At 38.8% G+C, this 17,485-nt stretch overlaps 1 protein-coding gene across 10 annotated transcripts in view; it reads left to right on the top strand.

Annotated features, from left to right (window-relative positions):
- The window catches only part of MAPKAP1 (MAPK associated protein 1), a 270,519-nt gene that overhangs the window by 62,651 nt on the left and 190,383 nt on the right, over positions 1-17,485 (top strand). For all 10 annotated transcript variants that reach the window (XM_004375666.3, XM_023730744.1, XM_023730743.1 and 7 more), the window contains one exon: positions 3,232-3,380. In XM_004375666.3, coding sequence (XP_004375723.1) covers positions 3,232-3,380 — 149 coding nt within the window. The remainder of the gene's footprint in view (positions 1-3,231; positions 3,381-17,485) is intronic.

The following is a 17,485-nucleotide window of genomic DNA, read 5'->3' as shown; positions in this document are numbered from 1 at the left end:
CCTTCAGACTAATCTTTTCCTTGTATCCTGTTCTCTTCGTTCTCCCTTGCTCCCGAAGGGATGAGACCAGTGGAGTATCTTAGATGGCCGCTCACCGGCTTTTAAGACCCCAGAGGAGTGTCAGTGTTTTCAAGCTGGGAAAATATGGAGGAACTAGCAAAGGAACTGAGAAAGAATAGCTTGAGAAATAGCATGAGAACCAGATAGAGTGGAGTCCTTGAAACCAAGTGAAAAAAAGGAGGGAGTGATGAACTGTGTCAGATGCTGCCAAGAGGCCTTGTAAGGTGAGGATTAAAAATTGACCGTTGAATTTAGCAACAAGGGGATCATTGATGACTTTGATGAAAGCCGCTTTGGTGGAGTGGAAGGGCCTGAATTCCTGATTGGAGGGGGTTGGAGTGAATGAGAAGAGAGGAATTTGACAGCAAGAATATAGGCAACTTTTTTGAGGAGCAGAAAAATTGGGTAGAAATGCATAGTAGCTGGAAGGGAATATGGGATCGAGAGAGGATTTTAAGAAAATAAGCAGTATTTCAGCATCTTTGTGTGCTGATGTGACTAATCCAGTAACGAGGAGAAAATTAAAAATGGAAGAGAGATGGGAGAGAATTGGTTGAGTGATGTCTTTGAATTGGCAGGAGGGGATGGGATCTAATGCACAAGTGAAGGGGTTGGCCTTAGAGAGGGGCAACAGGCAACTCATCTATGGTAATAGGAGGGAAGGCAGATGGATGTGGAGTTGAGAGGATGCAGAAGTTCTTTTTGGGTTGCTTCTATTTGTTTATGACATTGGAAGCAAACTAATCAGCTAAAAGTGTAGAAGGGAGGAGATGTCAGAGGTTTGAGGAGAGAGGTCCAAGTGTGAATTAGTCTGAGAATGGAAGAGTTATACATTATCATCTCACACCTAATCCTGTTGGTAACAGTTGTGTAATTTTGGACAAGTTATTTATGTTTACTACCTTAGTTTCCTCATCTATAAAATGGGGCTAGTAGTAACCTCTCTCTTAGGATCATTGTGAGGACAAGGCTAGAGATCACCTAGCATTGTTCCTGGTCTATAGTAGTTATTTAATAAAGGATCATTCCTTTTCCAGGTGCAGTAATAAAATTGTTAATAGATTACAGGTGGTAAAGTACTGCCACTGTTTAATATATCACTTTAATTGAGGCTTCTGGGTGGCACAAATGGTTTGTGCTTGGCTGCTAACCAGGGCTTTGAGCCAGTTCGTTCCAGTTTGAATTCCTGCTGAGAATTTGCATTTTCACCCTAGATATACTGAATCAGAATCTACAGTTCAACAAGATCCCTAGGTGATTCTTAGGTATAATAAATTTTGAGAACGACTGCTCTACTAGTGGTTCTTAGAATTGGTCCCTAACCAACATCATTAGCATTGCCTGGGAACTCATTAGAAATGCAAATTATCAGCAGGGGTTTGAACCAGAACAAACCAGTTTGAAGCCATGCTACTAACCTAGTGGTCAGTGGTTCCAAACCCACTCAATGGCACTGTGGAAGATAGACCTAGCCAACCCTTTCTGTAAAGAGTACAGCTGAGAAAACCTTGTGGAGTAGTTCAGCTCCTAACACATGGGTTTGCCATGAGTTGGAGTCAACTCAGCAGAAACAGATTTGGTTTTTTTAATTGTAGTCTAAAACTCTTTCAAATAAGCATTTAAAATCTGTTGGTTATATGTGCTTATATATTCAGAATTTGTTTTTGAGTAGTCAAGTACCACATTTTTAAAGAGAATTAAATCATTTTACTCTGGTGTGCTACAGATCTACAGGGACTTATTTGATAAATTTCCCTCACCAGTCTGTTGAAAAGGTAATTTTAGTTAAATTTTTTATTTTATTTTTTTTAAGTTCTAAGTGAATGTTTCAGAATTTTGTTTGCTCTCTCAGTTTGGCTATGCTCAAGAATGGAATGGAGTTGAACCTTTTCATTACAGATTTTAAGATCTCAGACTGATTTATTTTAAAAGTTTAAATATGGAAAATTTCTAGTATTCACAAAAATGAAAAAATATAATGAACTCACTTGTACTTATTATCTGACACCTTAATTGATATTCAGATTGATTTAGAGAATTAAATGATCTTTGAGCTGATATGGAACTAACTTGTCTTGATTCACTAACGAATAAGACATGAAGATTCTGATTTAATAATTTGAGTTCTTTCTATCATTATTTTATTCATTCATTCATGCAACAAAAATTTATTGAGGGTTTACTTTGTTCATTAGTGCTTAATGACTAAGAGCCTTGGCAAGGTGCAAATCCTAGCAAACTTAAGAGCTGTGCAGCCTCGGGCTAATCAAAATATTTTAAGCTTCAGTTTCCACACTGGTAAAATTGAGATAATGCTAGTATTTACCTCATAGAGTTATGAACATTAAACGAGATAAGTTCTGTGAAGTTTTAGCACAGTGTGTGTTACATTGGCTTGCTCTATAAATGTTAGTAACTATCTTTCTCATTTTTTCCTTACCGTCTTTGTAGTCCAGATGTTGTACCAGGTGCCATGGAGCATGTGAGAGGATTAAGATGTGGACCCTGACTTTGAAGAACTAGAATTCCAAAATCACATAATATTAGGGCCAGGAGAGATCTTCAAGATTATCTAGTTTGACAAGCCCAGAGAGGTTTAGTGAATTATCCAATATCACACAGCTGTTATTGGCAGAGCTGGGCCGAAGCTCAGGTCTCCTAGCTGTGACTAGCTTTCTTATAGAATGGCTATTCTGTTGGTTTGTTCAACCCCCTCCCTTGTCCCCAGACTCTCCAGTTGTGGTCAAGTTGATTCTGACTCACGGGGACCCCATGTGTGTCAGAGTAGAACTGTGTTCTGTAGGGCTTTCAGTGGCTGATTTTTAGGAAGTAGATTGCTAGGTCTTTCTTCAGAGGTGCCTGTGGGTGAACTCAAACCTCCAACCTTTTGGGTAGCAACTTAGCGTGTGAATGGTTTGCACCACCTGGGGACTCCTCTTTAAACCCTACTCCTTCTAAATTAACAGTCCAGGCCTGCATGTTTTTCAGTTCTCTCCCTTTTCAGTGCACAACCATTGAAGTATATGTGAGTCTTTCTGTGTGTATCAGACCAGAACATGTCTGTGGTCACTCCCTCCTTAAGGTTTCAAGGAGGTCTTTTTAGGAAAGGTGGGCCAGCTGTCTCTGTGTGTGTAATCACAAAGATGTTTTTATCTTCCTTCCGAATCACAGCCCAGGAGTTAAAGTCACTGTTTGAAAAAAAGTCCCTCAAAGAAAAGCCTCCAAGTTCTGGAAAGCAGTCAATATTATCTGTGCGCCTGGAGCAGTGCCCTCTGCAGCTGAATAACCCCTTCAACGAGTATTCCAAATTTGATGGCAAGGTAAGTAAAAACGAAATTTTGTCCCTCTAAGTAAAACCTCAGTTGAGTGCAGTTGTTGTTGATGGTAGTAGTAGTATTAGATTTAAGGGTTTTAAAAGTGCCTCAGTGTAATTATTTAGAATGTTACTCATATTTTCTGAGACTGTACATATAAAAAGGGTATGAATATGGATTCAGTGTTGTTTCCATTGGAATTTATTTGGTAGGATTAAAACTAAGTCCTGATTCCCCCCACCCCGTTTTATCTCCTGAATGACAGTTTTGGTTGGGGGGTTGTGATTAGTCTTGGTCTAATTGTGGTGGAAAGCCTTGAAAGTGGCTTTGGGAAGCAGTCTGTATGATCATGTCTGATTATTATAACTGTAGAAATTGTTGAGATCTGAGTTTCATTTCAGAATTCTAGGCCATTGCTTTGCATTGCATTATTTCATTATAGGGAATTTTGTCTGACACTTGCTATGCAGTATGACTTTATTTTTTGCCTGTTTGTTCTTACAATTTGATGTGGTAAAATTGAAGTGTCTTTATTTTCCGTTTAGAAAAATGGCCGGTATTTCAGGTGGAGCATAGTTTCATGTGCAGCACAACCCTCTCCCCCTGTTACCTGTCATTCTGTGCTGTGCTGAGCTGAGTGAGACCTCTTTCAGGAGACAGTAGCAGTTGATTTTTATATTTATTACCATTGTGTTTGCTGCCTGACAGCGGTATGGGAGTGCTGAATGATAGCTTGTTGCCTGGAGGGGTGGTGTACAATTTGTCTTATTTCAACACCATTGCAATTAATAAACATACAATTCTTTGCTTATGTTTGCATTTTTCTTATTCACATGCCTGTTCTGTCAGTTGTCATCTTTGAGCAAGGAAATGTTTTCTCTTTGAACACTCTTATCTCATATAATTCAGCATGTTTTCATAGGTTTGAGTAAGCATATGTGGTCATCAGCACATGAGGTTATTGATGCTTGTAGGGATGGAGGGCAAGAACTAGAAACAAAATGCATAAATGACATAAAGATCCTAATATGCTCAGGATTTTCCTCCAAAAAAATCTGAAAGTACTTTTAGTAAATTATAGATTATATTAATATTGATGTAAAGCTTCTCTTGTTTGTCCTTCCTGTTTTTCTCCTGTTTCTTCTTGTGGAGTGTAGCAAAGAGAAGGAGGGTTCCCTCTGTGGGTTAGGATTGCCAGCCTGTGTGTATGTATTTGGGGTGTTGGGTTGGACTGTATAGGATTTTATTCACATACTACAGTTGTGAAATGTCATTATTTGGATTGGATTACATAGCTGGAATTTATTTGCTTCCATTGCCTGATACTGTCTCATTGTTTGAGGATGTAATTGAAGGAATAATTAATATGTGATAATGCTTTGATGCCCAAAAAATGGCACAGATCTTTTTAAATAGTCTAGAATTCTCAATATGGCACTAGACTATATTATAAATTGCTTCGGTTCGAATTTGTCAGAAGGTTGTGAACTCTGCTAGGTATATATCTAACTTCTGAAGTGCCAGGGAGAAATTTAAAAAAAAAATTTAAAGAAGCCATTTCCTCATTCACAAAGTAATTATTTTTGCTAGATGTGTGTTTCATTTTAGACGTTTAATGCTTTTGTCATATCAAGTATATTTGTAATCAGCAAAGGATGTGAGCATGGAGGAGTCATCATTACACATTGATTAAGAAAGATTTATATATCGATAAGTCTGTCATATGATGGGATACTATTTTATTATTATCTTACATATTACAATTGCTAAAATACAATTAAACCCTTGTTCTCATCTATTATTTAATATTGATGCATTTGGCAAATATATAATGAAAGTGGCTAATATTTGAAGGATATTGTACTGTACGTATTAAATTAGTCTTTATCTTCGTGAAATACATCAATATGATAGTCAGTGACATCTCAATGATTAATAGTGAATTATACTTGAGTTGAGCCTTTTTGTAACCTAGAAATTAAAATGACTATTCAAATAACACCTCAAAATGATCAGATTAGCATTTTGTGATTGCATAATAATGGGATTGTAGTAGTTATAACAGCACCATGGCTGCCTTTTAGAGTTAAGATCATGTCAACCCCGTGATAATAAAGCCTTTTCCTTGAGAGTCGACTTCAATAATTTCCAGATTGATTCTTCCCATAAATCATTTGACGTTTAGCACTAAATTTTTGTTACTGTTGTAACTTAAAATTATTTTATTTTTATTCAGATCATATTAAAGAAGTGAAATGAGTGTTCTGTTTTAATGATTCACCATCTTATCATTGAACTTCATGCTTTTTGCCTCAAATACAGGGTTTTCCTGTATTTTGATAGTCTTATTTTTGTTTTTGCAGAACTTCTTAAAGCCACTAAAATATGTACAGTTTTTTTTTTTTCCTTCCTGCAAATATTCACAATGCCTTTCTTGGGAATACATTTGCCTTATTTACATAATTAACCAAGTTGCTTAGGTCTCTTGGGCAAATGGTACATAATTGGAGAGACAAGGGGACAGGAAAGAGTTTGGGGTCTAATTAAATATGCTAAAAAACTACTTAATTATGTATTTCCTCAAGAGACTAACTGCTGTGAAATCCTCTTTAAGATTAAACTAGCATTAGATATGAAAAAAGGATTTTGTTCTTGATATGGCTTCATGATTACATTGTAGTTAAGCCAGCACATACAGTATCTTTAACAGTTTGTGCAAACTGGATTGTTGGTTTTGGTGATTCTAGGAGTAAGCATCTCTTAGCTCTTACATTGAATTAAAGTGAATATTTTAAGTGCTTTTTGGTTCCTGTGGCTGGTTAATAATTTATTGAAGACAAAATTGAGAGGGAATTGCTGTGTTTAAGTGTATGCTTTGTTGTAATTTTGACAAATTTTTTTGGTCAAGTTTATTATGATATTATTTCTTTGGTAAATTGGTGTTGCTATGACCTGTTTTAGATTCGTAGATTATTAATAACTCTGTTTACTGATAGTTTGAAAAAAGTTCAAGGTAGATTGCAGACTGGTTTTAGGGAATGCTTAGACAGACAGGGCAAAGCCAGGCTCAACCATCTACCCAAATTCTTCAGTGTTGTTGAAAATGGGACCTCTGAATGGCCTTATTAACACAACAAAGCCTCTATTCTAGAATTTGAGACAATCTGAAAACTTCTTGTGCTCCCCCCCAAAAAACCACAAAATACCCCAACAAACCAAACCCATTGTCAGTCAATTCCAACTCATAGCAACCCTATAGGACAGAGTAGAAGTGCCCTATAGGGTTTTTCCAAGGCTGTAAAATCGTTTATGGAAGTAGACTGCCACATCTCTCTGCCCGGGAGCAGCTGGTGGGTTCAAACTGCTGACCTTTTGGTTAGCAGCCGAGTGCTTTAACCTTTGTGCCACAGGGCTCCTTTTTGTGCCAGTCCTTTGGATGTCACTGTATGTGGTAAATGTTATTGGTTGTGACAAGGCAGAGTGAATCAATGAGTTGCTTTGAGGTGAGGAGGGAGTGGGCTCCACTATGTGCAGTAAACATTCAGCACTGATTTAAGTGCCCTGAAATATATGCGGATTTTCTGCCCTGTTTTTCTACCTGTTAACTTTCGAGAAGGTTATGTTTTAAGAAGTGATCTAAACCTTTCCATTCCATGCCTTATGACTTATTTGAGAAGCTTTTACCAGTATGTTTTTATCACTCTTCTGCTTAAATTGAGTTTGCAAATATATCATCATCAGTAGACCATCATAAGTTCAAATACCCATTTCCTGTCAAGATAGTTACTAACAAAGAAATGGTACTAATTATCAGTTGTGTCACCTAGGTCAGTTTTTCACTTTTCTGAGTCTTAGTTTCTTTACCTTTGAAAAGGAAATGAGAGTTCCTTCCTCACAGGCTGGTGAGACTATCAAATAGGATAATACTAGAATCAAGCACTTAGCACAAGGAGAGGCAGTATAATTTCATTTCTAAGCCCATCTGTTCTGTAGTAAGACATGGTTTCAATCCTGGCTCCACCTCTTAACAGTGTGACCTCAGACAAGTTGCTTAACCTCATGAAGCTGTAGTCTTCATCTGTGGAATGAGATGATGATAGTGTGTCTGCCTTATAAAAATTAAATAAGACTTTTTTTAGCAGGCTGTGTAGTACACAGGAAGCACTCAAAAAATACTCCGTTTCTGATTCTCTCTTTAAAGGGAAGGATGGTAATTCCTATGTACTTCATTAGGTTATGAGAGGATGGAATGAGAGGAAATGTATACTTAAAACCAAACTGTTGCTGTTAGGTGTCTTAGACTACATTCCAACTCATAGCGACCTGGTCCTGCGCCATCCTTACAGTCTTTGTTATGCTTGAGCCCATTGTTGCAGCCACTGTATCAGTCTATCTCCTTCAGGGTCTTCCTGTTTTTCGCTGACCTTCTGCTTTACCAAGCATGATGTCCTTCTCCAGGGACTGGCCCCTCCTGATAACATGTCCAAAGTATTTGAGACAAAGTCTCACCTTGCTTCTAAGAAGCCAAAAAAAAAAAAAAAAACCCTCAAAACTGGATCAATGAGCAACATCATGATAAACAGAGAAAAGATTGAAGTTGTCAAGGGTTTCATTTTACTTGGATCCACAATCAATGCCCAGGAAATCAAACAACATATTGCATTGAGCAAATCTGCTGCAAAAGACCTCTTTAAAGTATTGAAAAGCAAAGATGTCACTTTGAGGACTAAGTTGCACCTGACCCAAGCCATGATATTTTTTAATCACCTCATATTCATGCAAAAGCTGGACAGTGAATAAGGAAGACCGAAAAATTGACACCTTTGAATTATGGTGTCAGCAAAAAATATTGAATGTACCGTGGACTGCCAGAAGAACGAACAAATCTGTCTTGAAAGAAGTACAGCCAGAATGCTCCTTAGAAGCAAGGACTTTAAACTAGCATTGTTAAATAAGATGTTCAGTGAACTAGATGAAGGTGGTCTTTGCGTTGACATCCAGGGAGACCACTGAGCTTTTGACCCTCAACTTCAAATAGAAAGATTAAAACAAGTAATTCTTTTTTTTTGGCAATGGCTTTTTTTTAAACATCAGGTAAAAAGCTCAATATTAGTAATTGCTTGGTGGTTTACTACAGTGTTAAATACTTTACCTACTTGATTTAGCTAAATTCTATTGTTGAAATATAAGGAGAATGTTTGCCTTGACACATACTTAAAAAACAGAACCAGTTCTGGTTCATATAGACAACTGAGACTTTGATTGTGTTAACTTGTTAGAAAGTAACCATTTCTCTGTTAGAAACTGTTTTAACAGGGAAGCTGTAGAGAGCTGGGGGAAGGGATAATTCATGAGTGCTAATTGCTTGGCTGTTAATTTTCATAAGTGTTGATAGAAGCAATTCCTTAAATTAAACTTTGTTTAAAATGTATCAGGGGAAATATTCCACAATGTCGAGCCTGAAGTGAAAATTAATATGAATGCTGTGGCAATTAACACATACTGGTTAATAGCTTTTAGCAGCATTTTGGGATGATAGTCCTTAAATACATTTTTACATGCTGCTCTTGTTTCAGCATTGTTCCAGTCTATGTCTGGATAATTATGAACAAATGTTTTCTACAATCATTGACATTAAATAGCTCTCTTCAAAGAAAGTCAGTTAAAACTTTGTAGAAAAGCTTGAAGCCATAGAGAAATGTTGCAAACTCAGAAAAGGTCAGCGAATTGAAATTGTATTAAAAAAAAAAAATTGCCCTTAGAGGAAAATGTTCCTCATCTGAACTTGAAATATTTGCTTTTATCATGGGAATGGTTCCTTCTAATATGTTAGGCTACTTTAGCTTCAGGATCTCTTTCCAAAAAAATATTTCCTGGGCTTTTTAGTGTTGCTTTGTTTCTAGACAGCAGCTTTTGCTTATTGCTGCCTGTGCTGAGGCAGTGGCCTTGCGCCTGAGGCTTTGGGCTTTCTTCCCTCCCTTTCACCCCCAGCTGGCCTGCGCCTCTAGAGAGGTGTCTGAGAATGGAGTTGGCTGCATTAATACTCATCCACTTTACTTCTTGTCTTTTGTCACATAAAAAACAAACCCAGAGTTTGATAGGGAGAAGCTTTATTCAGAAAGAAAAGGGGAAAAGGGACTATTACAGTAGGAGGAGGGGTCTACTATAATAGGGAGAGCCCTCTGACCATGAGATAAGCAGATGTTTCTAAAATTAGGGAAAAAGTGTCTTTCTTTATAGAGGCTGAGAGTAAACAGTGCTAGAAAAAACCCAGGTATGGAGAAGTAGAATGAAAGGGTGAAGTTGATTCTTGGGGAGGAGCCCTTAAAAAGGGGTAGTATGCTAATTCAGGCTGAGGTAGCCCAAAGTTCAGGGACTTGGAAGGAGAGAAGCTTAACCAAAGTTTGGTTAACTAGCATTTTGTTTCTGATTGATCAGTAGGAACAAGTAATTCATTTACTCATATATGAGGCAAGGAACAGAAACTTGGAGGATCTGTGTCTGGCCTTGGAGCCCTCTTGGCACAGTGGTTAAGAGCTTGGCTGCTCACTCTTCACGATAGCAAAAAGGTGGAAACAACCTAGATTCCCATCAGTGGACGAATAGTAAACAAATTATGGTACAGTCACACAATGGAATACTACGCAATGATAAAGAACAATGATGAATCCGTGAAATCTGGAAGGCATTATGCTGAGTGAATTTAGTCATTTGCAAAAGGACAAATATTGTATAAGACCACTATTATAAGAACTCAAGAAAAGGTTTAAAAACAGAAGAAAATATTCCTTGATGGTTATGAGCGTGGGGAGGGAGGGAGAGTGGTATTCACTAACTAGATAGTAGACAAGAGTTATCTTAGGTGAAGGGAAGGCCAGCACACACTACAGGGTAAGTCAGCACAACTGGACTAGACCAAAAACTAAGAAGTTTCCTGAATACAACCAAACACTTTGAGGGACAGAGTAGCAGGGGTGGGGGTCTGGGGACTGTGGTTTCAGGTGACATAACAAAGTTAATTAAGAAAATGTTCTGCATCCCACTTTCGTGAGTGGCATCTGGAATCTTAAAAGCTAGTGAGCGGCCATCTAAGATGCATCAATTGGTCCCAGCCCACCTGGAGCAAAGGAGACTGAAGAACACCAAAGATACAAGGAAAATATTAGCCCAAGAGACAGAAAGGGCCACATAAATCAGAGACTCCATCAGCCTGAGATCAGAAGAACTAGATGGTGCCTGGCTACCACCAGTGACCGCCCTGACGAGGAACACAACAGAGAGTCCCTGATAGAGCAGGAAGAAAGTGGGGTGCAGAACTCAAATTCACATAAAAAGACCAGACTTAATGGTTTGACTGAGACTGGAGGGATCCCGGAAGACATGGCCCCCAGACTCTCTGTTAGCCCAAAACTAAAACCATTCCCAAGGCCAACTCTTCAGACAAAGATTAGACTGGGTTGTGGGACATAAAATGATACTCATGAAGAGTGTGCTTCTTAGCTCAAGTAGATACATGAGACTAAATGGGCAACTCTTGTCTGGAGGTGAGATGAGAAGGCAGAGAGGATCAGAAGCTGGTTGAATGGACGCGGGAAGTCCAGGGTGGAAAGAAGAAGTGTGCTGTCACAGAATAGGAATAGCAACTAGGGTCACATAACAATGTGTGTATAAATTTTTGTATGAGAGACTAACTTGAATTGTAAACTTTCATTTAAGGCACAATTTAAAAAAAAGAACTTGGCTGCTAATCAGAAGATCAGCAGTTTGAATCCACCAGCGGCTCCTTGGAAACACTATGGGGCAGTTCTACTCTGTCCTGTCGGGTCGCTATGAGTTGGAATCGACTCGATAGCAACGGGTGTCTGGCCTTGTCATAGATAAACAAGAGGGCATCCCTGAGTCTTAACTAAGTCATTTGAGAGGACTTTACCTAACACATTAGGAAGCCTTGAACAATGCTATAAGCCACTTCACCCAACACAAAGGGTGGGGGATTTCTTTAACCATCTCTGTTTTCTAGGATCACAGGGTTCAGGTAAAATTAAAAATTACCACTTTCAAGAAGAGTGCTCCTGGTGTTGACTTGCTTAGTGCCCATTAAGAGACAAATTTAAGGTGATTTTGTGTTTGAAATTAGGAGCTATTTTGCCTCATACTTCCATTGTCTTCATTTTATATACCTCTTTTAATAAAGTCCCAACATCATTTTCTTAGTCTTTTTAGTCTACTGTTTCTAAAATAAAATATTAGATATTAACTACCTTTTCACAGATTATGATGTACTAATAGAAGGACCAGATCATTAATATACTTTCCCCTTACTATTGTATTAATGCTTTCTTCTTCCTGTTGCTTGACATCATGCTGAAAATCTCAAGGGGAGACTTCGGGATTTTTGTCTAGGTAGTATTGAAAATGAATTAAATAGGAATCTCACAACAGCAACAAAAGTAGTGTTTTCAGCATCCTACTCAGAAGTTAGGTATCTAAGCTGAATTCTTAGAACTTGCTTGCTCCACTCTGAGCTTTTTTCCTCTAGGTCTCATTTCTGCAGTTTATTCTGAACCCTGACAGTGTGTTGTGGCCTTTTCTGGTTGCAGAGCCCTCTTCTAGAAATCCCCATCAGAGGTAGAATTCACCATTGACTTAAAGCCTTTTCAAAGGAAGGCAGAATTTTGTCGTGGAAAGAACGTATTTGTCCGGTTTGGGTTAGAATCCTAACTTTGCCATTTACTTGCTGTGTGACATTGGGCAAATTACTTTGCTTCTTTGAGCCTGTTTTCATGTCTTTAAAATGAGGCTAATGAGAATACCTTAAGATACTATTGTGAGGATTCAGTGAAAATGGGAAATGCATATAGCAAACTGCCTGGTACATGGCCGGTGTTGAAAGATTATTAATTTCCTTTACTTTTAACCACATTGCCATTTATTTACTTAACAATTAGTGAGGGCCTGCTATGTACCAGGCACTGTAAAGTAAGCACTAGATACGATGGTGAGCAAAAACAACTGGTTTCTGACTGCATGGAGCTTATTCTGTAGGTGTTGACAAAACCGTTTTGATTCTCCTGGGATCCAGATTTCCCGGTTCATGGAATTGTTCATGACCATGTACCAGGCCGTCTGCCCTTAGGTGTCCTTTTGAACCTTGAGCCTTTAAGGAACTGTTTTCCTAAAGTCACCTTCAAGTCAAAAAATAGCCTAGTAAGCAGGTTAGCAGAGATTGTTTTGCTATTGGGCTCTTTTAGAGAATTATCTCTGTACAGCCAGTTCCTAGGAGCAAGAACCCAGAATCTGACTGGAAAATATATGGCATGTCCTTAGTGACTCTGTTTCTCTATCCTCCTGGAATCCTGCCCTCTGATGCTGTCTATCTTCTGTGAAATTAACATGACAGTGACCTATGTTTTCACTGTCCCCTCTTCCAGAGTGCCTTTCCCATATGTTCAGGTTGATGCTGCTGATTCGAATCATATCTACTAACAATAAATGTATTCTGTTACACAAATTTTTGGTGTGTCTCTGTGCATTTAGGTTTTTAACAATAGGAAGATAGATGTTATGTAAATAATCACAAAAGTAAATGTAAAATTACAATCCCAGCATACTCACAGCTAGTTAATTACCAAGTTCCAGGAGAAGTACTTGGTGCTTTGAGAACATTATGTTATTATAGAAAGATCTGACCTAGTCTGGGGTGTCAGGGATGGTGTCCCTGAAAAAGTGCCTCAGCCTGAGAGCAGAAGGATGAGTAAGAGCTAACCAGGTAAAGGGGGAGGGTTGAGGCAAAGGGCAGCTTGGCAGTTTTGAGGAACTGAAAGAAGGTTGTGTGACTGGAGCCCTGGGTAAGGTAGCGCATGGTGTAAGGTAAAGCTCTGGGGGCAGACCAGGTGTGGCTTGTAGAAGTGTGCTCTTTAACCTAAGAGCATTGGGAAGCCTTGGACAAGTTTAAATGGGTAGGTGAGGGAATCGGACTTGTTTTAGAAGATCACTGGAACTGTGCTGAGGAGAATACACATGAGAAGGGTTTGTAGGGACAAAGAGACCAATCAGAAAACTTTTTGTTGTGGTCTGGGCAAGAGAGTGGTAACTTGGGCTTACTTGTTGGTAATGGAGATGGAGTGGATGAATTTCAGAGGTATTTAGGAGGTAAAAATGGTGGAACTAGTCTATAACAGAAACAAAAACCAAACCCGTTGTCGTCGAGTCAATATCCAACTTATAGTGGACTAGTATCTAGGGAATTGTATATGGATAGATTGTGTATAGGTGATGAGGGAGAAAGGAGTTTCACAGACAATTTCCGGGTCAGATTGTGGTTTGTGGAGCTGGATGGATGATGATATTATCCTTGAATTAGGAAGTACTGAGAGGGCTGAGGATGGGGCTTACACTACCATTGTGAGTTGCTTTGAGTCGTTTGACTACACATCACAGCTGTTACCATGTTCTTTAAGACACTACACATATCCTTTTTAAAGGGGTAGGGTGCACTCTAGTTGTTTGGTTTGTATTTGGATTATTTCTGAGGCAGTGGGAGGCTGGGCAGGGAACTAGAGGCCTGTTCTTTGTTCTCACTTCACAGTCAGGAACTCTGGCTAAGGAACCGCCTCTGGACTTCGGTCACCTCTTCTGTGAAACAGGGCTATGCTCTCAGAGGCCCATCCCAACTCACCAAGTTTTTACAAGGAGAAAAATGAGAGAGAAATTTTATATGAGGAATATGTCAGATGTCATTTAAGAAAATATCTTGATTGTAATTCTTGGAGGTTAGGGGATTTAGAGAGAGAACATGGACATACTTTTGCTATAACAAGTTTACTGTTACAATACTGCCTTCTCCCCAGCTAACTAATTATCAGATTAACAGAAGAAGCACTGAGGTCCTTGGAGATAATCCTTGGAGGTGTGGTGGGAACTAGGGAAGGTGGGATTTTACACTCAGCGTCCTCATCCTTGGGCACCCTACTCTGTGTGATTTGTAGTATTTTCTTGTCTCATAAAGTACTAGAGCCTGATTTTACTGTCCTGAAGACAACTATCCAGAGAAATAAAGTTGCAGCCCAGGGTCACCTAGCTGGGACTAGAATCTAGATATTCTAATTCTCAGAGATTTTCATTTTCATTCTTAATGGCATTTATATCCACAAAATGAGAATTTGAGTTCCAGGACAGGAAGGCCGTGTGGTGGAAATAACACGGACATGGAATAAGATGTGAATCTTACCCCTGACCGTGCCACTCTTTCTCTAGGGTCTGTGACAAGCCATTGCCCATCTTTATGCCTTGGTTTCTGCATATTTAGAATGAGAAACTTGGTTTGATGACCTCTTGGATTCCTTATGGCCTTAAGATTCCGTAGTTTTGTGATTAGAGAGGTGTTTGAATCAGTGACGTGCAGAGGGTTAAAGATGAGAAAATGTGAACTCTTTAAGCATTAATCTTCTACGTATATGTGGTACGTTCCTCTTTTAATTATCATAATAAAACTGTGATGTAGGGAGTGATAGAGGGGATTGACACTCAGAGACGAAGTGTCTTGCTCAAGGATACCCCACTACACTAGTATGTGGCAGAACTCCTTTCTGTTTATTCTAGTACCACACTTGTCTTTCCTATACTATTTTACAGTCATTGTTATGGAGGAAACAAAAAACACTGTTACTTATTGAGGATTTTCAAAATTTAAAAACCAAAGTTTTTCCTTTACCAATGGACTTGAAATCGGACAGACTGGTTTAGATACTATTACCAGTTGTGTGGATTGGATAAGTTACTGCATCTCATAAGCTTCAGTTTCCTTACATGTAAAAAAGAAATAATGAGATATTGGGGTAGTAGGGAGGGTTAGGAAAATATAATGCTCTTCACATAGAATCTAGTGTATGCCCCGCAAATGCTTTTTTTTCCTATTGATCTTTCTCACATACAGAGCGGATTCATTCGTACATCTTCATCTATCCATCAATCCACCCATTCATCCACTAAATTATTTACTAAGCACCCATACTGTAATTGTTCAGTTCAAAGGTTTATGCATACCAGCTCTGTACTGTTGTTGTGAGGTGCCGTCGAGTCGATTCCAACTCATAGCGAGCCCATGTATAACGGAGTGAAACACTGCCTGGTCCTGCGCCATCCTCACAATCGATGCTATGAGTTTGAGCCTATTGTTGCAGCCACTATGTCAATCCATCTCGTTGAGGATCTTTCTCTTTTTCACTGACCCTCTACCTTACCAAGCATGTCCTTTTCCAGGGACTGATCCCTCCTGATAACATTTCCAAAATACATGAGATGAAGTCTCACCATCCTCGCTTCCAAGGAGCATTCTGGCTGTACTTCTTCCAAGACGAATTTGTTTGTTCTTCTGGCAGTCTATGGTATATTCAATGTTTTTCGCCAGCACCATAATTCAGAGGCATCAGTTCGTCTTCAGTCTTCCTTATTCATTGTCCAGCTTTCCCACTCATGCGAGGTGATTGAAAATACCATGGCTTGAGTCAGGCACACCTTAGTCCTCAAAGTGACATCTTTGTTTTTTAACAGTCTTAAGAGATCTTTTGCAGCCAATTTGCCCAGTGCAATATGTTGTTTGATTTCTTGACTGCCTCTTCCATGGGCATTGATTGTGGATCCAAGTAAAATGAAATCCTTGACAACGTCAGTCTTTTCTGTTTATCATGAGGTTGCTTATTGGTCCAGTTGTGAGGATTTTTGTTTTCTTTATGTGGAGCTGTAATCCATACTAAAGGCTGTAGTCTTTCATCTTCGTCAGTAAGTGCTTCAAGTCCTCTTCACTTTAGCAAGCAAGGTTGTGGCACCTGCATATTGCAGGTTGTTAATGAGTCTTCCTGTGCTCCTAACGCTGCATTCTTCTTCATATAGTCCAGCTTTGGCTTTGTGCTAGGCACTGATAAATAATACATGGCTAACTGCCCTAGAGGGACTTGAAGACAAAGTGTCCATATGGGCAACAAATGGAGGAACCACACTTCAAATACAGGGTTGTGCTAGGTGCTGGGGACTCTGAGAGTGGTCCAACACTTCAGATGCACCTCATTGAGGCTGAGCAGAGGAACCGACCCATGAACCACTAGCTGTGGAGTAAATGTGATAGGTACTTTAGTAGAGATGGATGCAGAGATGTGGAGGCGGCAATGATGAATAATAGACTATAGCTCTGATCTGATCCAGTTTGTTGTCCTAGGCATATTTATCTAAATTTTGATTGTATTAATTTCTAGAAGGCAAGGACTCAGCTTTGGTCACTCTTATAATGAAGCCCAACATGGCACTCTCCACATACAAATGTGGAATTTTTTTAAATGACAGTGATAAATTTCAAATGTTATTACTCTTTGATGCTTGCAGCTACGTGGCAGTATCGTAAGAGCTGCTTTATTAATATCTCCACTCCTTTCTGTTAAATTGAAGTTTTAACACCTAGACAAAGATACATGTAAGAAAGTAAGTTTAGGAAATTTGCAAAATATGCTACTATGCAACCAAAGATTAAATTGATTTGTTATATGTGCATTTAGCTACAATTCATTTTAATTGTCTGTATGAAGTTAAAAAGTATTAGTGTCAGATAAAGATTCATCACCAGAGGGTGATTTAAGGCTGGTGCTGGAGAACGCAGGCATGTGTTCCGGCAGATGTTTGTATAAGGCGCTGTCTTTCCTGACAGCAGTTAAAAAGTATGGTTATAGTAATCAAATTGTGGTGCAGCGACTCAGAGGCTAGGGCCAGATTGAATTAAAATAGATATAAGATTTATGAATAGCAATAGCTGTGATAAAATTTCACTGCCTTCTTCAACAGGAAGGACTTTTTCCACAGTGGAAAGAAGAAAATCTAATAACCACTTTTCTAAAACTGTGGTTTTGCTGACTTTGATTTTCCCTTTCTAATTATGACATCAAAACAATAACTTGCTGGGGTTTTTTTTCCCCCTGACCATGGTAACCTTTTTTTTTTTCTATCTTATTAAATACAGAAGAGTAAAACAAGTATTTTTATGAAGTTATCGTTTTGGTTTAGAAACAAAATTCATATAAATCTGGTCTATGAGATTTAAGCCCCCTATTAAGGAAAGTTTTATC

This window comes from Trichechus manatus, unplaced genomic scaffold (assembly GCF_000243295.1).
Source record: "Trichechus manatus latirostris isolate Lorelei unplaced genomic scaffold, TriManLat1.0 scaffold00038, whole genome shotgun sequence".
Taxonomy (NCBI): Eukaryota; Metazoa; Chordata; class Mammalia; order Sirenia; family Trichechidae; genus Trichechus; species Trichechus manatus.
This window is presented reverse-complemented; position numbering and strand designations above follow the sequence as displayed.